Source organism: Myotis daubentonii, chromosome 3 (genome assembly GCF_963259705.1).
Source record: "Myotis daubentonii chromosome 3, mMyoDau2.1, whole genome shotgun sequence".
Classification (NCBI taxonomy): Eukaryota; Metazoa; Chordata; class Mammalia; order Chiroptera; family Vespertilionidae; genus Myotis; species Myotis daubentonii.
In genome coordinates, this window is record NC_081842.1 from 78,701,877 (window position 1) to 78,728,714 (window position 26,838).

At 43.0% G+C, this 26,838-nt stretch overlaps 1 protein-coding gene across 1 annotated transcript in view; it reads right to left on the reverse strand.

Moving 5' to 3' along the window:
* NXPE3 (neurexophilin and PC-esterase domain family member 3) overlaps positions 1 to 26,838 on the reverse strand; it is a 71,068-nt gene that overhangs the window by 14,149 nt on the left and 30,081 nt on the right. The window contains exons 3-4 of the mRNA XM_059687942.1: positions 7,615 to 8,369; positions 2,807 to 2,880 (exon numbers count right to left, since the gene is read on the reverse strand). Coding sequence (XP_059543925.1) covers positions 2,807 to 2,880; positions 7,615 to 8,369 — 829 coding nt within the window. The remainder of the gene's footprint in view (positions 1 to 2,806; positions 2,881 to 7,614; positions 8,370 to 26,838) is intronic.

Below are 26,838 nucleotides of genomic sequence, written 5' to 3' on the forward strand. Positions count from 1 at the left end.
GTACTTTATGTTACTGACACAGTTGTGGCAGTGGGCTTCCTTCCCCCAAAACGGGATGTTAGTTGGATTTTGTATGTAGGATATGAGCCCTTTGATGTCCTAAGTTGATTGGACCTGCACCTTGGTTTCATTATCTATAAAGTGAGTAAGCTCCTAGTTATTTTAAAGGGTTGTGAAAATCCAATACTATAATAGTGTGGAGGCACGTTTTTTAATAGTAAAAGGCTCTACTGGAGTGCGGGAAATATTCTCTATATTCTAAACATTCTCTATCTCATTAGTTTTCTATTGCTGTGCAACACAGCAGCACCAATTTAGTGGTTTAAAAACAAGGGGCACTTATTACCCCACAGTCCTGTAGGTCAAGGGTGGGGTGTGGCATAGTTGGGCTCCCTGCTTGGCCTCACAGAAGACTGCCCTCAGGGTATCAGCAGGGCTGTGCTCCTGTCTGAAGCCTCCGGAAAAGAACCAGCTTCCAAGCTCATTCACGTTGGCCTAATTCAGTTCTTTGAGGTTATAAGGAATTTACTTGCTCTTACTTTCCCTGTGACTGAGTTTCTCCTTTCCTGCTCTGCCATTCCTTCTCAGCCAGGAATGCCCTTCAGCTCCTAGGAGCTGCCCACATTCCTTGCCACGTGGCCTCCTTCATCTTTAAAGACAGAAACCAAGAATCTCTCTCACATGGAATCCTCACACTTTCAATCTTTTATCAGGAAAAAACTGGTCCCTGTTTAGGGCTTATCTGACTAGGTCAGATTTACCCAGGATTATCTCTTTTGAAAGTCAATTTTGTCATATAATCGGATAATAAATTCGATTAATAAGGGATTAATAAGAGCATGGATCACCGGGAGTCACTTCAGAATTTGGCCAGGTTACAAAGATATGTACAAATGCAAAACTATATGATGTGTGTGTGCTCTATTATGTATAAGGTATATTTCAATAGATAAAGAAAAACAGTAAAGAGCTATAAAGATGTTAATATTTATTCTGCTACTATTAGATCTAGTCCTATCCTAAACGATCAGTTAACTGCTCGAAAACTATGAGCTCCAGTTTAGTTGTTGGTAAAGTTAGAAGCCATCAAGGTTCCTAAGCCATGAGCGTATGATAGTCTGGGGACCTCAGGCGGTTCTTATTAAAATTCAACAGTAATCGGGACCCTGGGAATGCCTGTCAGAAGCCAGATGCTTGCCCTTGATGAGGCAGTGTAGTCTAATTAAAAGGTGTGCTGCTTTGCTTTTGCCTGGAGTTATACCCATGCATGGGGCTAGCACTGGCAATCTCAAATAAACCACCAAACTCTAAGTGTGCACATTAGAATAATTTTACCTTGTAGGAAAATCATTTAACTAATTTTAATATATAAAGAGGTGATATGCAAATTAGGCCGGGACACCGTAGGGACAGGAGGTTGTGTGCTCAGGTGAAGCCTGGAGCGGAGATGGAGACAGAGATGGGGCCTGCCCGAGCTGGCAGGGCAGCTCCAGCGGCCGGAGCGGACACAGGCAGGGGGGCCGCGGCGGAAGTCAGGCGCGGGCCCCAGTCGCCCGTGGTGGCAGTCCGCAGGGTGCCTCCTCACATGGGGGGCGGGGAGGTGGGGCACCCCCTCGTGAGCGATTTCAATCGTGCACTGGGCCTCTCGTACATAAATAACAAAATTTCAAAGGGGAAAAGAACCCTTCCAAAATATTGGGTTCATAAGTGAAATAATAAAAGGAGAAACTCTTTTTGTGAACTCTTCTAAGACCAGGATAAAAAAAAAATACAAGATGGGCCTGAAATATCTTGTTGTACCTGGGAAGGAAATCATCAAAAAACAAACAAAAAAATGATGAGCATGTCAAAAGGACACAGAAGCCAAACCAAAAAAGTTCCCGATTGCCAAAATATTTTGAACAAAAAAATATTGAACTGAATTGTAACCCAAAGAGTGAAATAAATAATCATGAGTTTATATTGACAAATCAATGAGAAAGAAGGAAAAATACCAATTAACAAATGTCTTAAGAATGAGATATATAGCACTCATTAGAACACCACAGAAATAACTGCCACATGCAAGATCTACTGATGCATCTAAAGTCAGTGGGTGAAAGTGTAGGCAGAAACAGAATGTGTATGTAGTCTCTGCATTAGTTTCCTGTGGCTGCTGTAACAAATTACCACAAATTCAGTGGCTTAAAACACCATAAAGTTATTCTCTTTCAATGTTGGAGGCCAGATGTTCAAAATCAGTTACCACTGGGCCAAAACCAAGGTGTCAGCAGAGTCACGCTCTCTCTAGAAGATGTGGCTATTAAGCATGTGTGACTCAGGAATTAATTTTTTTTTAAAGAACTCATGGACATGGACAAGTGTGGTGAGTGTGTGTTGGGGGGAGGTGGAGGAGAGTATAGAGGGGATAAGTGGAAAAAAATAAAATTAAGTAAAAAATTAAATTTAAAAAGAATTAATTTTAAATTTTTATTTAATTTTAATTAATTTACATTTAAATAGCCATATATGGCTAATACCTACCATAATGGACAGAACAGTTCTAAAGGCTCTTAAGAAGCCAAAGAGAGAGGGAGTGGGGAAAAGACAACTTTTACATGAGTATAAATAGCAAAAGCCAAGATTATGCACATAAGGTCTAACTGATTTACTTGAATCGAACAGCTCTTTCAGTATTTTCTATTGTGCCCAGAAGTAACCATGCCACATTAAAGGGAGGGAAGGGCTTTGTAACATCAGTGAAACTACAGAGCTTCAACCCACTTAGCAAGAAAAGCAACAAATCATAGAGCTCATTCCTTTTTACCTTTTATTCTCCTGGGAACTACAGTCACCCAATCAGGTCCGCTGGAGTTGATTGGCATTTTTATATTGACACCACTTTAAGAGGAATAAAAAGAGTACAGACTTAGATTCAGGAATAGTTTATTTTCCAATATGTATCTTTATTTACAAATAAAAAATGGATATGATTTCATAGAGGCTCAGTAAGATGAAATAGTCTCATAAATATTAATCAACACAATTAATCATCAGTTACTAGGTCTCCAGAAATAAACAGGTCTTATAATCTGGATAGGAATTAAATAGATTAATTTTTCACTGCTTAGCTCTTAACCCAAACTTCCAAAATGACAAATTCTGGTCTGAATTGCTTACTACCCTCAGACTCAGAGAAGGCTCACACTGATGAGAATATCTATATTGTCACTACCTAGTCCCTAGTTCTCAGGCTGCGAGCCTGTGCAGCAGTTAAATCACATGCCAGATTCCTTCGGCCTTGCCCAGAACTGAGATGAGTCCTACTGTAGACTCTTGGCCCCAGAGTGTGCTCATGCAGTACTTTGTTCATCATTACTATGGCTCTTCAGGGTCTATTCCCCTTACTAAAACATGAACTCTTTGAAGACACGGATTGTGTCTCCCTAACCTTTTGTTTTCAGTACCTACTAGCACAGGCCCTGAACTAGAGTCTGTGCTTAGAAAATATTTGATGGAGGGCTGTGTGAAAAGTGGGAGAGACTAGAGCCCAAGAGAAAAACATTGAAAACCAGGTGAATTCTTCCAGAAACTTGGTCACAATAATTAGGTCTTTTACACTTAAGCCAAAAACAAATTTAAAAAAATAAAATGCTGCCTTGACTGGTTTGGCTCAGTGGATAGAGCATCAGCCTGTGGACCGAAGGATCCAGGTTCAATTCTGGTCAAGGGCATGTACCTTGGTGGCGGGCACATCCCCAGTGAGGGGTGTGCAGGAGGCAGCTGATCGATGTTTCTCTCTCATGGATGTTTCTAACTCTCTATCCCTCTCCCTTCCTCTCTGTAAAAAATCAATAAAGTATATTTAAAATAAAATAAAATGCTAACTTTCCAAACTCTTGATATGGGAACTTGCAGTAATGATTTTTTGTTTCATCAAAAGTCAATTCAAAAGAGATTTGTTCTTCCATAATGCCTAAACTTTACTATATGCCAGGCACTCCTAGATGTCAGGTACAGTGGGGCCTTGACTTACGAGTTTAATTTGTTCTGTGACGGAGCTCGTAACTCAAATTACTCATATGTCAAATCATAAAGTGAACGAGTGAGACACGTGATGCTGGGCTGATGTTGTGGTGTTCACTGTGACGTTCGCTGCGCCAACTAGCGGTCGGGTATCTGAAGCTGGCTTGTAACCCGAATTTTAGCTCACAACTCAAAGCAAAAAATCAGCCGAGGGACGCTCGTATCTCGAAAAACTCGTTAGTCAGGACACTCGTAAGTCAAAGCCCCACTGTATATAATAGTAAACAAACTCCACAGCATCTCCTCCTTTATGGAAATGACATTTAATGGGGGAGAGAGGCAAAATAACAATTAAGGAAGTATAGGGGGTTACATTAGAGAATAACAAAATTTCATAGGTTAAATAACTGACACTTAAGAGAGCACACAACTTTTAAAAGGGCACACATAAACTGCGCTCATGAATTTAGAAGTTTAAGGGAAGGAAACAAAGAAAACTTTACCTCTGCAATTTTCCTGTAAAAATGTTTAACTCACTCTAGTCATGGAGAAACAATAAAGCAGCAAATCCAAATTAAGGGACATTCTACAAAATAGTGAGATCAAAATTCTTAACACTGTAAAAAACAAATAAACTGGAGACCTCTTCTGGACTAAAGGAGATTAAAGAGATAATTAAACACATTGTGTGTAAACATTGACTCAATTAGTTAAAATAAAAAAGGTAGCTATGAAGCATATTATTGGGACAACTACAGAAACTTGGATATGGGCTACATATTAAATAATATCATATCAATGATAAATGTCCAAAGTATGATAACTGTGTTATGGTTATATGTTGGAGAAAGTCCATGTTCCTAGAGATGCATACTCATGGGGTTCAGTGCCATGATGTTTTCCACTTACTCTCAAATGGTCTGGGTGGAAAAATTATACACAGACACACACATATACACACACATACAGAGGGAAAGAGATGGATAGCATTTGTGGTAAAACATTAACAATGGTGAATCTAAGTTAAAGATATAAGTGTGCTCATTGTTATTATTCTTGCAGAGTTTTTAAAGATTTGAAGTTTTTTTTTAATACAAAGTAAAAAAGAAAAGAATTATAAATCATGCTAAAATAAAGGGAAGCTTTGTATGTGATAATTTCATTTTTTCAAAAGGTTTTCCCTTGCATTAATAGTATCTTTTAAGCAAAGTATTGTTGTTGTTTTCCAAAACCAATACTTCTTTTTCCTTAAGAGTGAAAAACAAGCATTAGATCACCTTATTTATCCATTATTTAAGAACCCTGAGAACAAGATTAAGCTTCTTAATCCTTTCTGAATTAAGCAACATTATGAGCCACCAAGAAAAGAAGTAAAAATGGGTATCAGCTCACCATATTCAGGCCATAAGTTCAAAACAGTATACACAAAGATCTTTCAAGTGATCAATTTCAATCTTTCTCTTTCAGTTAGCCTGGTGCAAAGTTTCAGAATTTTAACAGAGTAAACAATGCAAAACATAAAATTGGTATCAGGACTCTGTCAAGTATTCGGCTTCTAAAAACTTATGTCACCTCAAATAGTTTTTCCAGCAAAATCCCAGGTAAGTAAAATTTCTCTTTTTTTAAAATATATTTTTATTGATTTCAGAGAGGAAGGGAGAGGGAGAGAGACAGGAACATCAATGATGAGAAAGAATCATTGATTGGCTGTCTCCTGCATACCCCCACTGGGGATCGAGCCTGCAACCCAGGCATATGCCCTTGACCGGAATCGAACCCTGGACCCTTCAGTCCACAGGCTGATGCTCTATCCACTGAGCCAAATCTGCTAGGGCAAGTAGAATTTCTTAATAATTCTACTACAAAGTGCCATTAGCCAGCCTCATCCAGGATTTGCAAGAAAGGGCAGGGACAGAAATTATTTTATCCTGCTAGAGTCACAGCTGTTTTTGTGTTTGTTTTTGTTTGTCTTAGTGGTAGGATTTATGTTAGACATATTTTAAATCTGACACTAATTTCATTCTCTAACCTTTCTCTCACCTGGAATCCAAGTAAATTATTAGCTATGCTTTCTCCTCTGTTAGGCCACTAAGTAGACTGACAACACAACTCATAAATGAGCAGTTTTCATTCATAGACGAAAAGTGCACAGAAATAAAATAATTTGTTCATAGTCATCAATAAATAGCATGCCTGAGATCGAACACAGGATTAGAACTAAAGCTAAAGTCCTTCTGCACGTCTCAAAGCCAGTACAATAAATACATTGAGTAGTGCTCCCTCTGCTGGCCTTCTAAAAGCATAGCATGAGTCCATCAACTGCGTGGATAAACTGTTAGGAGCAGAGCGGACTCCAGAAGAAGCTCCTGTACACCATATCCCTTACGGTAGGAAATTTTACCACATTAAGTAATGACTGGACATAAAATATATTTTTCAGGGTGCCCAATGTAATCAACAAAAATCTCTCTCTGCCAAAGAATGTTTAAAAAGTATATGTTTCATTAAAAATTAAAAAAATAATTTGAAATTTTGTTCTTTCAAATAATTGTACTTTTGACCATGTAGCTTTTATTAACTTTTTATCTCTTAGAAATATTATTTTTTTTTCAGCACTACATGGAATGTTGAAGAAAATAGAAAGTTTAATTCATACTAACGTGGATTCCATTCTGCACATTAGTACATATATTGATCATTATGCTAAAAGAGTTTTATACTTACATTCAAGAATATAAAACTGTTAACTTAAAATATATAGTTTGCTGTGGTATTTCCTGGCTTCCCATGCTCATCATTAAATTAACCCAGCAATGTTGCTATATTCATAGTCTTCTTCCTATTAATAAATGTTTATATGATTTTAACCACTGATATGTCACTTAAAATTATTTTAGTTTAGCTCTGGCCAGTGGCTCAGTTGGTTGGAGCATCATCCCATACACTGAAAGGCTGCGGGTTCGATTCCTGGTCAGGACACATTTTTTTCTAAGTTGCAGGTTCGATCCAGGTAGGGGAGCCTGTGGGAGGCAACTGATCAGTGTTTCCCTCTCACATTGATGTTTCTCTCTCTTTCTCTCTCTCCCCCCTTCCTCTCTCTAAAAATCAATTTATAAAGAACATATATCCTTGGGTGAAGATTTTTAAAAAGCTTAAAAAAGTTATTTGAGTTATTTTAGTTTACCAGACAATGAAGCTAAAACACTGGCCTGACTATAAGACCTCTTATCAGCCCTGTGGGGTGATTTGTATATGTTGTTAATTAATGATCTTGCTTATAGAGCTACAGATGTGCTACATAGTTCTGAAATGAAACACAGATATGAGGGTAAAAGAAATGAAAATTCAAGGGTAAAAGGTCTTTAATTTGAAACGAAATAAACGCTAAGCTTCACTTTTAAAAAAACAATCACAAAGCATAAATCTGTGTTTACTTTCTTATTCACCACCTCTCCTGAACTGGGCCAAGTCTAGAGGATGTAAGTAGCACATAATCAAAACAAGAGAGCCTCCCAAGTGTGACAATGTCTCCTAAGTGGGACACAGACAGTGAAAAAAGACTGTTAGGTCCTCCCCCCCCCCCCCCCCCCCAGGACAAGACGCATGTACCTCTGGAAGAAAGCGCTCTCGGCAGCGGTCAGGAGGCCCTTCTGGTAGCCGCCTTTGAAATGGTTGATTCTGCTGCTGCAAGGAAGCTTCTTTGGTTTGAAGCAGAACCAGGGCTCGCCCGTGTACAGATCTGTAAAGTTACACAGGGGCAGGAGCCGAGGAAGACACACGTTGCACTCAGTAGTTTCAGAAATTCTTCCTGAACGAAAGAGACTCTTGAAATAGACCCTGTCTGGTTTCTCTTCCTGTAGGTGCTGAAGAACTCTGATCCCTTCACTGGGGTGGACCAGAGAGACGGACACTGTAACTTTGCCGGGCCAGAGCAAAGTAAAGAAGACCTTGTAGAAGCCATTCTGGTAGTCCACCACCCTGCCCACAGCCCCTGCCTGCAGCTTCGGGGAGTGGATTCTGGCCTGCAGGTAGTCTCCACCATACTTCTTGGGCTGCCTCTGAAAATCCTGTACGTGAACCAGCACCTCTAGCTGGCTTCCCACCTTGAAGAAGTCTGCAGAGTTCAAGATGACAAAGTAGCTGGAAGAAGGGTCACTGCTCTTCACAAAGGGGACAGGGCCCACGTCAGGGATCTGCCTCTGTAAGGCGGTCAGCAAGGAGTCCTCCTCCGCGCGCTCCTGGCTGGAGAGAGTCTGATGTTCGTAGCCGCAGTACGGGTTCCGGCTAGTCCCTGTCACCTGAGAGGAAACAAACTGTCCGCTGCTGTCAATGAATGTGGCCGAGACAGTCTCACGGTCCAAATACTGAAAAGAAAAACACAAAATCAGAAACCATCGTTGCAACAAATCTCCTTATAGTCAACCAAATAAATCTCTACTTCCGTTTAAAGTTTAATAAACCTACGTGGGAGGACACTGTTTCAAAAAGCAAAGCTCACTAGCTTTACAGGGCTATGTTATTGTAACATAGTGAAATCAAAAAGGAACAGTCATAGAGGGATCCCCACACTTTTGTGCGATTTTACCTCCAGGAGCTCAATCAGGTTCAAAAGTAAATATTGGAGAAAAATACCCCCAGTTCTTCCAATAGACGTGAATGGGTATCATTCTGAAATGTACCGGAGCGCTCGGTTCTTAGCAAGGCCTGACCTCAAGAGAAACTATTTTACCAGAGGCTAACCCACTGGGGTTTTGTCAGAGCCTAACCGAACCAGGATGAGGGACATTCCCAACTGCAGGCCATTCTAGCCATTTTGTCCAACTTAAGGCGCGTGGGGAGGGCTACGAAGCACTTTTAAGTTCACAGTCCAGAGGCACAGGCTCACGAACTGACTGAGACTTAATGACAGGATTCGAAAACGCTTCGCCTCCCCCACACCTTACCACCCCTCTACTAAAAGCCTGTTGGTAGGAGCTTCCCCAGTACATCCTGTCCAGCTTTCAATAAAAAATTATGAGATATACTAAAAGGCAAAAAAAAACACCACACAGATTGGAAAGACATATCAAGCATGAGAAACAGATTCAGATACAGAAGGGATGCTGGAATAATCAGATCAGATACTTAAAGCAACAATGATTCATATGCTAAGAGAAGCATGTCAAACTTGCAGCCCCTGGGCCGCATGCCTTGTTTATTTGGCCCGTGTTAGCCTTTGAGTTTGACCTGCTTGTGCTAGGGGCTCGACTGGAAAAAGCAGACAACATGCAAAAACTGATGGGCAATGTAAAAAGAAAAATGTAAATTCCAAGAAAGAGTCAAAAAGAAATACTAGACAGAGCAGAGAGGATTTTTAGGGCAGGTAAAATACTCTGTATGACATTATAATGAGTGATGCATGTCATTATCAGTTGTCCAAACCCACAGAATGTCTAATACCAGGAGTGAACTCTAAGGTAAACAAAAGACTTTGGATGATTATAATGTATCAATGTAGGTTCATTCTTGGTAAAAAAAAAAAAAAAAGTGATGATAATAATGGGGGAGGTTATGCATGTATGGGGGCAGGGAGCATATGGGAAATATCTGTAATCTTTCTGTTGGGTAAACCCTGCCAGTTGGTTTTTCCTTTTTTGTAATACAAGAGCCTAACTTCAACTTTAATTGACCAGGCATTTTAAAGAGGCATCCACTTCAAAGATGGCTATCTAAACACACACACACACACACACACACACACACACACACACACACAACTAGATAAAGAGCCAGCCTCTCCCCGCCCCAGTCTTTGATTTAGATAACTGACTATTTGGGCCACTTCTTTTCCTCTTTCCACACTTTAAATTCTCACTCTTATGTTTTGCATTCACCAATAAAAAGTGCTAGACGCCAGGTCCCCACCCTTAACACCAATAAAAGCAGAACTTCAGGTCCACAGTCCCTCTCTTTCTCTACTCACAGCCTCAGGTATGGGGCCTGACATACAATGTATCCCTCTCTCCTGGGACTTATGAGTAATAAACCTTGTTCTTTATTTCTAAGTTTCATGATGGTTATTGCTGTGTCCTGCAATCATAAGAACCACAAGGGCCAGTCCAGCCACAACACTGATTATCAAAAACTGAGACTGGCACAAAACACTTCCTCTCTATTTTGTTGCAAGCATAAAACTTCCCCAAGATATAATGTCTTTAAATAAAAATTAAAAGAAATGCCAGAGCTCAAAAACACTATAAAGGGCTCAGCTGAGGAAAGAACCTCTGAGCTTGAGGCTATGTCCACAGAAACTTCTAAAACTAAAAAGCAAAGAGGAAAAAAGAATGAAAAATGGGAACACAATATTCAAAAGCTGTAGGACAAATCTCCCACACATATAGATTTCAAATTGCTGCATAACCTTTTTGGTACTTAACCCATGAAACAGCTGAGTTAAACTGCAAGAGGGGGGAAAAGACCAAAAAAAAAAAAAAACCACCAAAAAACAGTAACAACAAAGCAAAACCAAAAATTAGTCTCCTCAACAGCTAATATTACCTGTTACAAAACACTTAAATAAGACCTGGGCTCCCCATCCATGTCAAACCACTTCAAAGTACTTTATAAAATAAAAATAATCCCACACAAGCTAAAATTACTCTAAACACAAGAGAATTTTTAATGATCTTCTTGGACTCTGTATTATCTTAACTCTCATTTTCTTCCACAAAAGTTTTACTTTTGAAATTCAAAATATAATAATAACTGAACACAATTTTTAATACAGGTCTAATGGAATTCTTTGCAGGGCAATACTTCAAAGTTAATGTTCCCTTTCTATTGCAAATGTTCATCTTTATAAATCACTAGAGGCCTGGTGCACAAATTTGTGAACGGGTGGGGTCCCTCGGCATGGCTGGCAATCAGGACCGATCAGGGCATCTCACCCAGTCCCGATTGGGGCCAATTGGGGCCAATTGGGGCCGGCTGGTTGGGGAGGTAAGGGCCACAGGAGGCTGGCCAGCCAGGGTAAGGGACCGTGGGAGGTTGGCCAGCGCGGAAGGTTGTCTATGGGAGCGCACTGACCACCAGGGGGAAGTTCCTGCATTGAGCATCTTCCCCCAGGTGGTCAGTGCACATCATAGCAACTGGTCGACCGGTCGTTCTGGTCGTTCGGTCATAATGGTCGCTTAGAGTTTTATATATATTGATTCTTACCTCTTGGGCTATATCAAAACAGGTGATGGACCAGATTTTACACTTACATGCAGATATTTTCAACTGGAAGGATTTCACTATTTCATGCAAATAGGAATGAGAAAAAAAAAAAGCTAGAGTACCAATACTCATATCAAACAAAATAGACTTTTAAACAAAGGTTATAAGAGACAAAGGACATTTTTTTTTACAAAGGACATTTTATAGTGATAAAGAGATCAATCCAACAAGAGGATATAACCCTTATAAACATTTATGTACCCAACATAGGAGCACCTAAAAATATAAATTAAAAATTGGACAATAATACAGTTACTGTAGGGAACTTTAACACCCCATTGCTATCAATAGATAGATCTTCCAGACAGAAAATAAACAAAGAATCAGTGACCTTAAATTACACATTCGACAAGATGAACTTAATTGATATTTTTAGAGCTTTTTAGCCCAAAGCAACAGAATATACATTCTTTCCAAGCGCAGAGGGAACATTTTCCAGGATAGACTACGTATTAGGCCACAAAACAAACATCAATACATTTCAAAAGACTGAAATCGTATCAAGCATTTTCCCAACCACAATGGTAATAAAACTAGAAATCCATTACAAGAAGAAAACTGAAAAACACACAAAGACATGGAGACTAAATAACATTTTACTGAACAATGAATGGGTTAACAATAAGATCAAGGAAGAAATCAAAAGATACCTTGAGACAAATAAAAATAAAAACACAACAATCCAAAATCTATGGGACACAGCTAAGCAATCCTAAGAGAAAAATTTATAGCAATACAAGCCTGCCTCAAAAAAAAAAAAAAAACAAGAAAATTTTCAAATAATAACCTAACCTTACATCTAAAGGGATGAGAAAAAGAACAACAAACAAAGCCCAAAGTGAACAGAAGTAAGGAAATAATATAGATTAGAGCAGAAATAAACAAAATAGTCTAAAAAAAATACAAAAGATCAATGAAACCAAGAGCTGGTCAAACAGATTAGAGCTCTTGGGAATCTCACAGGAGGGGTTACCATCTGAATTAGATGTTTCAGTGACCCCAGAAGGCATGGGCTGGGCATTCTGACACCAACAGCAAAAGGAGCAAATGCCCCTTGGATTTTGGTCCCAACTATACAATGGGGCAGAGATCAGATACACCTCAGAAAGCAGCCATTTACTTTAAGAACATCACTCCCAATTAAGGGGTGGAGAGAACAATTATTTACAAGGCCACTTCAGCCGTTGTCCCAGCCTATACCCGCAGAAATGGCATCATATGTGCAACAGCACAGAGCTCTGTCCACAAGCTCCTTGGGAAATGTGTTACATGCCATTCTAGGATCAATTTTTACAGGACCACTGCAGCCCCTACTGTAGAGCCCCCACAAGAGATGCCCCATGAATGAAAGAAGGTTTTGTCCCCGTGCCCAAAAATGCATGGTATTTTAAAAGCATAGCTACATGCCCTTTTGCCATCTTCCACCTTACACAAGTGGGCAAAGGTCATTGCCAAGGCAGTTAGGAAAATAAATTTGGCAGATGCCAGCATGGGGTTCTCTCCCTACCAATGCTTGGGAAGTGTTACACGAGATGGTCCACTGATCACATCCATGAGAAAGCTACGGCCTGATGCCTTAACACCAGAGCTGAAAAGGGGCCACGTCCACTACTATTCAGAGCTCCTGGAGACATTGAACCAAGGGAGGGGACACTTGAATGTGGGTTGGCTGGCAACTTCCCCCAGGTTGGACACAGTATTTCTTGCCAGTCAGGTACATGGTCCCCACTGACCCTACTGGAATCTGAGGCTAGATGTTGTGTATGACTACAATGGACTGGCTGTGTTTGCTCCATTGGATGAACCACACCACACATAGACACATATGGTGGCTCCCATACATTACTTGTCAAATAACGCACAAGGTTTTAGATACTGAGTGGACAGAAAAAGAAAACAAATCTTTAAAGGCTGGTGCCCCTCTGACTCCCAAAGAAGGTATCTGGATATGTGGCACACATATATGACCTTATCTCCCTTATGGATAGATTGGTCACTGCACATTGGGCTTCCCTACCTTACCAAGGAAAATTTATGAGACTTTACCAGAACCCCCCCAAAACTTAGCTGCTTTCAAGTCCCAGGGGACTCATAGTCTGTCTTGGAAGGAGTGGCCTGTTTGCATTGTCTCACCCCAATATACCAGTGTTAGTACAAAGCTAGAAATTCAAGCCTTGCCTAAGTTCACAGCAACTGCCTGAAATGATTCTAGACAGAGCATTTTCTTGCAGAACCAACGAAGAAACAGGGCAAAGGAAAAATGAGGTTTTGAAAAGTAGAATGGCTTTACATATTCTCACTATAGCACAAGCAGGACCTGTGCGCTCATTAAACAAGAATGTACCTATATACTTTCTTAGGAATCTAACACTACTGACCTCTTATCCCATATGAAAAATGCTATCAATAAGGCTGATCAGATTGCCTTCGTGGACTCATTTAGTCGCTGGCTTGCTTCTCTCCCTGGGGATTGTCTTATGCCTAGTAGGCTTACTCTGCTCCTATTGCTGCTTGTATTACTGCTGTGCTTTAAGCATGCAGTCCACCTCCTGATATCTGGCCCTAGGGATTCCGAGGAAGACAGGCAGATAATACTGTGTGGGCCGCAAAGATGTCAGAGGTGGAATGATTGATGTCGATGTGAACAAAACTAACTTCATTTCATTTCATTTCTTAAGTTTCATTCTGAGTCCTTTGACCAACCTCACTGTCCTTAGCGAGCTTCCTTGTTGATGATTATTCTGATTTTCCGAGTTCCTGAAAATGCAGCCATAAATATTTTTGTTAGCAATACCCAGGGTCCACAGTTGACATTCGGCATTGGTTAAAAATTGAATGTCCTGACAATCGAAATAAATATCAAACCGGTAACGTGTTTTCAGATTTCAGCAGTTTACAAATGAAATGCTTTGCATTCTAAGTGGCCAATAAAAATAAATCCTGAATTTATTTGAAGGTACTTTCCCTAATCAGAACCTGTAACTTGAGCTTTCAGGCAAACATCGAGTCTTCTCTCTAGGTTCACAGAACCAGCCACTTATTAAAAAATTGAAAAATATTTAACATACAATATTGTGTGAGTTTAAGGTGAACAGATATTGATTTGATCCACTTATATGACGGTTATCATCTATCACAAGACCACCAGGGGGTATGTCCCCTGGTGCTCCTGCATTCTTTGTCTTGTCAGTCATTAGCACCCAAGTTAGTACAGTGGGGCCTTGACTTACGAGTGTCCCGACTAACGAGTTTTTCGAGATACGAGCCGTCTCTCGGCTGATTTTTTGCTTTGAGTTGCGAGCTAAAATTCGGGTTACAAGCCAGCTGCAGATACCCCACCGCTAGTTGGCGCAGCGAACGTCACAGTGAACGCCACATCAGCCCAGCATTCAATTCATTGTAATGGTGAAAATTGATTTGACATACGAGTAATTTGAGTTATGGGCTCCGTCATGGAACGAATTAATAAACTCGTAAGTCAAGGCCCCACTGTACTATTTTTAAGTACTGTAACAGGGGTCTGCTAGCAGAGAATATCTGCACAGACTGCTGAGTCATTTATTGTGCTCCAACCCAATATAAATGACCCTATCATAATCCTGTTATAATATATGGACTCGTCTGCTTCGTTTGTAGGTCTTAAGATACCTTCTCCTTATGGTGGCCATCACATCTTTCCCCACCATCTCACAACCCTTGGCTGCCCACCTCCACCTTGTCTCCCAGGCCATCCAGCGTCCTAGCACAATCTGGTGATAACAGAATTACACAAGGAAAAGCAGCTTCCTGTCCTGGACAAATCAAGTTCCCTTGTGCCCGATCCTGTCAACCTGGGTGAGTTCATCAGGGTCATCAGCAGCACTTACAGCCTTCGTCCTGATGGTGAAGACACAGCACAGTGCTCATGTCCACACCAATTTCGGAAGTGTGTGAAGGTGAGGAGAGTGAGGATGGAGTCCCATGTGTGGTAAGTGCCTTTCAGGAGACATCTGGAACCAGAATGTTGATGTGAGACTAGAAAAAGGCAGCTATTCTACAATTTCTGTAAACCCTGACCGAGAAAATAACAAGAGATGTAACAGAGGTTGAACAGTTCATCAAACCACAGATCAGTAGTGTTCCTTCCCAGAGTCTTAGAAAATTGTTTTTGTACATCAAGCAGAAAAACCGAGCTTGAAATGAGCACACACAGCTTTGGGAGACTATCTTATTTAGCCTGGGTTATCATGTTTTCAGATTTCAGCAGTTTACAAATGAAATGCTTTGCATTCTAAGTGGCCAATGAAAATAAATCCTGAATTTATTTGAAGGTACTTTCCCTAATCAGAACCTGTAACTTGAGCTTTCAGGCAAACATCAAGTCTTCTCTCTAGGTTCACAGAACTGGCCACTTCTTTAAAAATTGAAAAATGTTTGACATACAATACTGTGTGTGAGTTTAAGGTGAACAGATATTGACTTCATGCATTTATATGACGGTATGACTGCCACTGTAGTGTAGCGAACCCGGCTGACAGTGGGTGTTTGGCTGGAGCCCAGGAGGCCAGGCTGGGCTCAGCGCCTGCAGAGCTGGCTGGGGACAGGCATATGATGGGAAATGACACAGCTTCCAGAAAGTTTGGGCACAGAGAAGAGAACAACCCTGCGGGCAGATGGAAGACATGGGACCAAGTGAAGGACAGGAGCATGCTGAGTCATTGCTTCCAGAAAGAGTCCACTGAGAAGCAGGGCTGCAGTATGGGGCGTGAACAGCCTGGGTCGCTGAGAAGGCAGGGTGGCTCCGGATGTGGGAGAGGCACTTCTTACCATGAGGGGACCTGGGCTTCTCCAACCCATCCTCTCAGCTTGACCCTGGCATCCACAGTTGGCATATGGCATTGGTTAAAAATTGAAGAAACATCATGGTTGTTGCACAAATACTAGTATGCTACCTTAAAACATTCCCAATGATGTAGATACTACAGAAAAAGTAGTTAAGCCCCTACCAATGTAACTTCAAAATGTCAAAATGAGGATTTAATTTGTGGTGGAATAATAAAATATGAATGAACAATAATTTTTATTAAAAATAATAAAAATGTGTGAATATGGTGTCTTGCTGGTTCACACTATCTCCACCCCAGGAGGTAACCCACATTCCATGCAACTCCCTTTCTGTGTTGTTCTAGGGTGGGAGTGCCCAGGGATGTCACCCCTGCCCGTTTAGGCCTGTCCAAAATCTTCCAGGAGCCCCTGCACCTGCCCATACAAGTTCTCAAGAACAGCGGTCGCCAACCTTTCGGACCTCAGGGACCACCAGTGGTCGTCGGACCACCAGTTAGCAACTGCTGCTCCAGAGCATGGACCTCGGCCTGCTGCCCACACCACTGGGAGGCCAGCTATTGTAATGTCTCCCCCTCCTGCTTCAGAGCACAGGGCCTGTCTTTGGCCTGGAGGAGCTCAGCCAGAGACCCCTCTGTGCTCAGGGCCTGGGTTTCCTTCAGATCTTGCTCCCAGTCCCCCGCCTCAACTAGTGGCATGTTCAGGAAGGCCTGGTCCTTATCAAAGGCCCCCCAGGTGATATGCCACTAGGACATTAGGCTCAAGTTGGTCCCAGGAAGTTGGGCAGCAGGAGTCATCGACTGCCCTCGGTGGGGGGGGGACATCCAGGTGGGACACCTTGCTCTTAAGGTTCTTAAGTGCACCGGGTCACAGAACCCTGTGAGTGCTGTTCTGCAGTGGCCCTCAACTGGGTGTTGAGTCTACTGAGAGGTCATATGGAGGTGAGCTGAGGTCCAGGGCACTCTCATTGTTGTAAGTGGCTGCACTCTGTGGAACAAAACACCAAGGAGGAATCCAAGGGGCAGCCCTTGAAGGTTCCCAGGTGAATCTGGGCACATGAAGCTTTGACTGCAGTTCTGGGGTTGCCCTGGACTGGGTTGAGTACACTGAGTCCCTGGAGATGGGCAGGGATCCAGGACACTCTCAGCGGCTGCCCTTGGTGGAAATGGAAGTCCAAGGAGATCTCGGATTTGGGGTCTGGAAGCAGTCCAAGGTTGAGACGAGTTGCAGGTGTAGTGCCAAGCTACCCTCTGCTGAGTGTGGTGTAAGGGGCAGGGCATTGGGTTGGAGGTCTCAGGGGCCTCTCCTGTTTGGTAAGGGTCCACCGGCACTCCTGCATCCGCCCCCTCCAGCCCAATGGGAGTGCCAGGGTAAATAGCCTAGCCAGGCTGGCCGCAGAATGGGATGAAGCTCAAACTTGGACCAGAGAGGAGCAGGAAGGTGGGTGCCAACATGAAGGTATAGCACAAGGGAGTGAGCAAGTGGTATGCCATCCAGGGAGGCACGTGACAAGGGGGAGATCGAGGTGACCAGCAGGAGGACCTGCAGCGGGCACGCCATCTCTCTGCTCATTATGGCCTTGGGCCTTTACCTGGGGCTTTTATAGCCACGACACCCCGAGTCAGAGGGCCTGCTCCACATCCCCTCACGCCCCCCATGCACAGGTGCCAGCAGCTGGAGACCAGCTGCCAGGTTTTGCCCCCTGCAGCACCTGAACTCCTCTCTCTCAATGTAGTCTCTTTTTTTTTCATTGTCTGAAGTTTTACATATGTCTCCTTTTCCTCTAATTGGCACTCCCCTCCCCAAGCCATTCCCAACCCAGGCAAGCCCCCAGCTCCCCAGTGTCTGTATCCATTGGTTATGCTAATATGCATTCATACATATTTGGTTGCTCTCTAACCCCCCCCCGCCCCCCCCCCCACTCCCCTACCATTTGTCTCTGGATCTATTCTTGTTCATCTCAATGTAATCTTTATTTCACAAGTGGAGCATGGAGTAACCTCTTACAGGCTCCCTGGATGCTGATGTTACAGCTGCTCCCTTTGCTACTCCATGTCACCATGGAGGTTGAGTGCGAGGTAGACAGGCTGCAGGTGGCCTAGGGCAAGGACAGAGGAGGAGAGACTCCAAGAGGAAGGGTCGTCATATTGAAGGTCCAGGGAGTGGGCTGCCCATCTGAGATGGAAATGCTGTACGTAGACAGCACCCCCTCACCCCTCTTAGGCAGTTGTCTGCCTCCTCCCCATCACTGTGGTCTTCATTGAAGATTTTAGTCCCACTCACTGCTGGTACCACTACATCCCTGTCAACATGTTCAAGGACTTTCACATCCACAAATGCACATGTGATGGCCACACCCCCTCAGGTGTCGCCTGGAGACTGGAAGCCACAGGAGGCGATGGAGCAGAAAGATGGCAACAGGGCCCTCCCTAATCACAGATAATCCAGACTTCTTTACATGAGAGAAAACTGCCCAGTCGTTACTATGCTGGCACTTTGTGCTCTGCAGACGCAATGACTCAAGGCTGCTTCCCCATTCCATAGCCCCTGGGGAAGGGATCTACTGGACCTGCAACTCCCCACCAGCTTCCTCTGTGCCAGCCATGGGGTTCCTCACCTGTCTAGAGTCTCAACTTCTAAAGGCTATAGCAACTTTTTCATTCCCCAACTGTCCCACCTCCTTCACTCCACTGGGCCTCGGCACGTGCTCTTCCTCATCCTGGAGTGTTGGCACCTGGCTAGTCCTACCCATCACTGCACTCTCAGCCATTTCCTTTGGGGTGTCCTCCGGAGCCCCCAGGAGGGCTTACCACTTGCTCACTCCCTTGTATGTGTGGGACTGTCTGATGCACGGCTTCTTTCCTCATGACACTGATCAACCTGAAAGCAAGCAGCCCTGTTTAGATTCCCCTCTGTACATCTCCCCCACCCCTGCCTCAGCACAGTCCCAGCACAAAGAAGGTGCTCACACCTGCAGAGATGTGGTACATGAGTCTTCACGTTTCTGCTTCTGTGGGGCCAAGACCTCAGTCACAAGGTCCTTGCATAGATTTTCCACCCAGGCCTTTCCTCACTATCATTTCTGGCAGGTGACCACTGCAACCTAGAAACTGGGCATGACGAGACAGCCAGCTCCTGGGGCTATGGGGAGAACCCCATGAAGAGCACATAAAATGCTCCGCTCCCTGCCTGCCACAGGCCACCTCCTCATCTATCACAGCCCCTAACCAGATACACAAGTACTCCAGATTCCCTTTGCCCAGGTCCTTGCTAGCTTGAGGAAATTCTTCCACTTTCCATTCACAGAGGTGGCTGATGAAGGAGGTTCCAGGACAATACACAAGCTAGTACAGTGCCCAGCATGCTGGAAGCAACCCATTGTCTACATTATCAGGAATGTGTAAACAAGGAACCCAGAAGGCTGATGGACCTTGAGCTTTGGCAAGGGCCAAAGCTATGCACCAATTGTTTAGTCAAGACAATGGTGGCACAAGCAATTTCCTGACCTAATAGTCTCAAAGTAAGTCTTTACTAATATTTACTGACCTTTAAGATAGTCTGTCTGCTACCAGAATTGTCGGCCTGACTAAGGGCAATATGTGTATCTAAAATTGAATAAAAGGCTGGCAGAGCCTGGGCACCAGTGAAGCCTTTCCTCTTGAGAAAGACTCTCCGCCTGGCCCCTTGTAATTTCAAATTCATATTTCTTGTCCAGTCTCTTCATTTGTGCACGGCCCTTCTCCAGGTCCCGAACCCAAGCCACACAGCAGAAAATAGGGAAATACACAGCAACTGTATCCCACCTTCCTGTCTTCTAGATGGAGATACCCTTCTCTTCCTCAAGAAGACACAGTTTAGATCCTGTGGTGCTGGATCCCCGGGGCAAGTGAAGTTATTAGGGGTGATCAGGGTAGATGACAAGAGCCTGAAGGCCAGTGGGGAGGATAGCCTATAGAGAAAGAAGATCCTGAATGAGACACACTGTGGGCACAGTCTGAAGAGATGCAGACCCAGGAACACCAGAAGGATCTGAGCTCTGGCCCAGTGGGCTTGACCACAGCTAGACAATGGGTAGGGGAGATATCAGGGATTGGTGAGTGGACTGTAGGTGCTGCTGGTGAAGTGGACCCTAGGAGAGAGATTGGGGGTCATTGGGCAGCACTGGAGGGGTTGAGGTGAGAGCCCTGGGGTTCAATTGGGACTGGTCAAAAGGCAGAAGAGGCATGGGTGGGGGAATCATGGGCCTTCCTATGCTTGGTCCAGTAAGAACTCCTGCTGATCTTTCAGGGCTCAGTGCAAGTAGCCCTCCTCCCTGCTCTCCCAAGCATGTCAGTCCAGCTGGGCCTTGCCGGGCCAAGTCACGGCACTCCCTCCACTACTGCCACTCCCTGGGTATATGAGGAGAGGCAAGGTCATCATCTCCATTGTCCATCAAACCTCCATGTGGTGGCACTACTATAACCTACACTTTCCATCAACCCTTTTACCTTCCCAACTCCCCATTGGGAAGAGTTTGTCAGGTTTTCCATTTTTCATCAACCCATTTCACCCTTCAAGCCAATCAGGAAGAAGTCACTGCTCAATATTCTCCCAACTCCCATCATCCTCCCAACAACTCTCAGAGAGTTACATCATAATCTCCATTTTCCATCAAGGTACAGAAAATCATAACTTCATTCTACCACAATCAAATTCAACCTGCCAACCACACATAGGGCAGATATACTATCATCTCAATTATACCTCAACCACTTCTTCCACAGAAGCATATGCAAACTCAATGTGCTATCAACTCAATTTACTGTCCAGGTCCCCCATGAGGAGCCACTGTAATCTTCTCATTTTCCATCAATTCAATTCACTCTCACAATAACCTGTGGGAAACAGACTGTCATAATCTCCATTTTCAGTGGACTGGTTTCACCTTCCTAATCACCCCTGAGGAAGGCAGAGCATAATCTCAATTTAAATCAATACTATCCCTCCTCTCAGAGCATAATTTCCATCTTACATCAATTTTCTTCATTTCCAACTACTAATGGGGAAGGTGCTATCACAGTCTCCATTTCCCGAGCGAGGAAAGCAGGCGCTCAGAAGATGAACTCCTTCACACAGGCACCCAGCTGGTAAGTGGAGGCTGCAGAACAAAAAACTTGGCATCGGGCTCTGGCAACCATCCTCTACAGCCTGCTGGTGACATGAGTGTTCCATAGCAACCTTAAAAAATGTATAGAGATGTGCTGCCAAAAATGCCTAAAAATATCTGAAAAGGAAATTGGAAATTATCTGAGCAGAACCCAGCAATTGGGGATGGGAGCAGAGATGGGAAGAAACAATTTTAAAGGCCTCATGGCAAAGTGAGGAGCATGCGGAGGAGGGAGCTTCCCAAGGATTTCATCCGGATGCAGGTTCTGATGGGAGAGGCTCATACTTGGATCCCAGCTCATCTGTTGAAGGTGGTTAGCTATGTCCCCATCCACCCCAGACCCTGAAGTTTACCCGAGGAAGACACCTGTTTACTCAGGAGCCACACTGTTCAAGGGTGGCCAAGTTCTTACAAGACCATTCTTTGAAAATTTTGGCATGATCAGCACTCCCTGCGTTATAAGTATCCTTTTTGGTCAAATGGATATTCACTGCTGCACAGAAATCTCGGATATTATCTCACTTAACAGTCTAAGCTAGAAATGGGCAACTGAGGGTTTAAGGGACCCAGGGAAACTTCCTCAACACGCCCAGCAAGTGTTCACAAGCTGCAGACATCATCTCTCCTGAGTCTGTGGATTCACTTCTTTGTCTCATGTCAGGGGACCCAGTGGCTCTCTGCTTCCTGCTCAGACGTGTAATCACTTTTTGCATGCACTGCTTCCCCCTAGTGCTGTATTGAGGATGAGACCATTCTGGCTCAGTGAGAAAGGCTTCTACCTACCCCACTACCCTCTTACCAGACCAACCTCCATGGCACCCAGCAGCTCTGGAGGCCCCTTCACCCCCTTCCATCTTGATCAAGGTCTGCCCTGCCATCCGCCGACCTCCATAACGTGTTCCTCCACTAGTCAATGCCACTGTGTCACCAACCCCATTTTCCTCGGCCTGTCTGGACCCCCGACTGTGTATACTGTGGCAGAAAAGAGAATGGGCCATTTTCTGTAAAACACCAAATAACTCCAGGAACCCAAAAGTAGATTTAGGGAGGCAAAACTCAAGGTAAGCATGATCAAATAGGCTGAGACAGTGGGGCAGCTCAGAGAGTATCTGTGCTGGAGTGGGTGAAGGTAGAGCCTGGAGTAAGACGGTCCTGAGGAATGGCAGGAGCTTTGACCAGGAGCCAGGCCAGCTGATCTCTGTGCCCCCTCCCCACCAGCCAAGACTAGCAATGAAGAGGGTCTTCCTTCAAGTGGGCCATGGGAAGCCGGGGCTGGAGAAACAGTGAGAATGAAACAAACAGCTGGGGACCTGTGGGGCTGACCTACACCATACCCCACCCCACACCGTGCAAGGAGGAGTTACAGCCTCAAGCCAAGAGCAGGTTGACATAGTAAAGAACTTGTTATCTATAAAAAGTAATTTTTTGAAAAGAGCTTGGCTGATTGGAGAATGTAGTTGAAGGACAGATTAGTGAGCTGGACAATCACACTGAGAAATATTTCTAGAACCCAATACACAAGGATAAAGAGATAGGTAATAAAAAAGACAAATTTAAGTGGCTCCAGCATCCACACACTAGGCATGATGCATGGTGCTGGGTAGCACAAAGGGGCAGGACCCAAAGGAACAGGATTTTCTGAGATTCCCAAGCCCAGATAGGCAGGTTGAAAGGACCTGCCAACTGTGCAGGGCTAACTGAAACAGGGCAAAGGGAACAGGAACAGGCCCTCACATGGTGCCAGAAGCCCTCCCTCAAGGAGCTTTGTTAGCTTTTGAAAGGCTCCATCACTCACCTCATTCAGGGCTCTCCTCAGAGAGACCTTCCTGCATAACCCTGGCACCTTTCTCTACTGTCTTTCTTTATGGCAGTTGTCACTGCCTGGCATTATATGATTTATTGGTTTGGCTCATTTGTTTGTGCCCCATGGCTTATCATGTTCACAGTTACATGCCCAGCACTACTAGAGCAGTCCCAGCACAAACTAGAAGTCCAATAGATATTTTTTAATAAATAAACAGAGGCTATATATTCATCTAAAAAAGCCATTAGAGACAAAAGCTGCACTACCTACAAATTAGCAACACTGAATATGGCAAGGGAGCAATATTTCCAAGTGCTGAGGGAAAAGATCATGAGCTAGAATTTTATAGCCAGCCAAATGATCATTCAAGAGTAACTGGGAGATAAATCTATTTCCTGACATACAAGGATTTCAAAAGTTTATATTCATGGTTTCTACAAGAACTGTTAAAGGATACACTCAGAAGAAGAAAACTGAATCTGGGATGCAAGAAGCAATGGTGAACAAAGAAACTACTAACGTTTACAATTAAGTTTAAGGGCACATTAGTAAGGTACATGAGTTTAGTAATAAGGATTTTTTTACACAACGATTTGTAACTTTAATAATCATGATTTCATTTTAATAATGATAATAGTTTTAAATGATATCTACATGGATGAGGCATGTGAGCTAGAGTCATTGGGGGCAACCTCTCTTTAGCACAGAAAAAGCTTAACAGCAATGTATCTTATTTAACATCCCCTACAGTGGCAAGTGCTCATCCTCAGATTTCTACACATGACATAATGCAGACTGGGGGCCTTGGTAATCTCCAGCAGCACAAATGGAGAGCTGTGGAGGAAGGTGGGTGAGCTGAAAAAGCACCAAACCAGGTGTTGGAAATTGATTGTGTCCTCCAATAAGATATGTTGATATGCTCACCTTTAGGATCTCAGAAAGTGACCTTAACTGGAGAGAGAGATCTTGCAGATGTAATTAGTTAAGATGAGGTCATACTATAATAGGTTGGGTCCTAAATCCAATATGAATGGTGGCCTTATAAGAAGAGGAGAGAATGCCTTGGGCTACCAGAAATGGAAGAGACACATCCTCCCACAGAGCTTCCAGAGGGAGCCCAGCCCTGCAGACACCTTAAAAAGAACTTATACAACTCAGTAATAACAACAAAATCCAATTTAAAAATGAACAGAGCCCTAAGAGCTGGCTGATGGAGTAGCTGTAAATCAGGAGATCCATGATGCCTCTAGGTGCTGGACCTAAGTGATGCCTCTCCCAGGGCTGGACCTAAATGGACACAGACCTCAGGTCCTGCCCTTCATCTCTTTCCCATTACACATTACCACACAACCTAGCTGCTGCCCCCTGGAGCATGAGCACACAGATCCACAGAATTAGACAGTGATGGAGTAAGACCATTGTAAAACATGGGTAACAAATTGAACCCATATACTAATGCTGGATTGTGACAAAGATGAGCCAAAACCTGAAAATAAGATGGTAAACACACTAAACAAGGTAATAGAAATACTCACAACATAAAGCAAAACCAACACTTCATAAAAATAAAGAGATATTAGATATTAAAACTAGAATAGTATAAATAACAACTACTATAGATGGATGGAGCTGAACGGTGATTTGTGAGGTGGAAGGTGAGATGAGGGAGGTCCACTGAAAACAGAAAAGAGAGGTCAGCAACATGGCAAATAGAAATAGAAGTGTTGACATTTGGATGACGACAAGTCTCTCAATGAGAGAAAAAGAGAAAAATAAATATAAATATTTGAGAAGACAATGAGTAATAAATTTACCAATATTACAGAAAGATGAAAGACCTCAGAATAAAGGGTTGAAGGAGTACCAAACAGGAATGGTAAGAAAAACTCCATACCAAGGCTCATTATAATGAGACAAAGAAATAGGCAAAAAGCTCACAGAAAGAACAATTTGCCTACAACAGAGTAACAATCAGGTTGACATCAGACTTTCAGCAGAATTGAAGGGTTCAAAAATAATCTAAAATAATGGTTTATAGTAGTGAAGGAAAATAAGCTTGAACCTAGAACAGGGGTGGGCAAACTTTTTGACTCAAGGGCCACAATGGGTTCTTAAACTGGACCGGAGGGCCGGAACAAAAGCATGGATGGAGTGTTTGTGTGAACTAATATAAATTCAAAGTAAACATCATTACATAAAAGGGTACGGTCTTTTTTTTTTTTTTGGTTTTATTCATTTCAAACGGGCAGGATCCGGCCCGCGGGCCGTAGTTTGCCCACGGCTGACCTAGAACTTTATATATGTCTAAGTTGCTGTTCAAGTGAGACGGCAAAGTAGATATTCTTAGGCATACAAAAATGTTAGCATACAAAGACCCATATTGAAAACAATCTTGGAGGAAATACTCAAATATGAAGAGAGTCAAATCAAGGACATTACAACAAGGAATACAGGAATAAAGGTGCTTTACCAACAAATTCAGAATCATATTAAAGAAAAGGGTGTGTGTGTGCGTGTCCAGATTTAAAAATCTAGACATATCTGCTTGGTGGGAGGAAGTGACAATAAAAAAAAATGGGAAAAGGAACTAAATAGACATTTTTCCAAAGAAGACATCCAAATGGCCAACAGGTACATGAAAAGATGCTCAACATCACTAATCCTCAGAGAAATGCAAGTCAGTTACCACAATGAGATAACACCTCACACTTGTTGGAACAGCTATCATCAAGAAGATAGATGCATCGGCAAGGATGTGGGCAAAAGGGAACCCTTGTACACAGTTGGTGGGAATGTAAATGAGCTCCTACGGAATACAGTATGGAGGTCCTTCAACAAATCAAAATAGAATTACTACCATATGATCCAGCAATCCCACTTCTGGGTATATATCCAAAAGAAATGAAAAAACGTTTCTAAAAGATACCTGAACACGCGTTTATTGTAGCATTACTCACAACAGCCAAGATATGGAAACAAGCTAGTGTTTAATGATGAATAGAGAAAATGCAGCACGCGCGTGAGTGTGTGTGTGTGTGTGTGTGTGTGTGTGTAATGGAAGATTATTGGGTCATAACAGAGAAGGAAATCCTGCAGCTTGTGACAACATGGATGAACCTGGATCGTGAGGGCACTGTGCTAAGTGAGATGAATCAGACAGAGAAAGACAAATAATGTATGACATCACTTATATTTGGAATCTAAAAAGGCTGAACTAGTAAAAACTGGGGCTGGAGGGTGGGGGAATTTGGGAGATGTTGATCAACTAGATCAGTAAGTCCTAGAGATTTAATGCATAGTGATGACAGTCAACAATACTGTGTTATAACTGCAAAGTTGCTAAGAGACAAGATCTTAATGGTTTATACCAGAGAAAAGAAATAATTTTGTGATATGATAGAGGTGTTAGCTAACATGGTAGTAATCATACTGTAATATATCAATATATCAAGTCAACACACTGTACACCTTAAACCTACACATTTATATGTCAATTATATCTCAATTTAAAAAAAGAAAAGTAAATTTTGCCTTACCTACTACCTAGGAAATATCCCAGCCTCCCTTTCATTTTTAGTTGTTATGAGGATATAATCATTGATGTAAACCATTAAGGACCAAACCGTACACAATGCATTCACACATACCCCCTCTCCTTCCTACCCTGTTCCTCTCTTCCTTTCCCACTCTCACTCTTATTCCTTCAGTATCTCCACTGACCCATGCAGTCATCCAAGAATCTCCAGACACTTGGTGGTAGGCCACCTGAATTTTACTCACAAATGAAAAGGAATGCAAAAAGGTC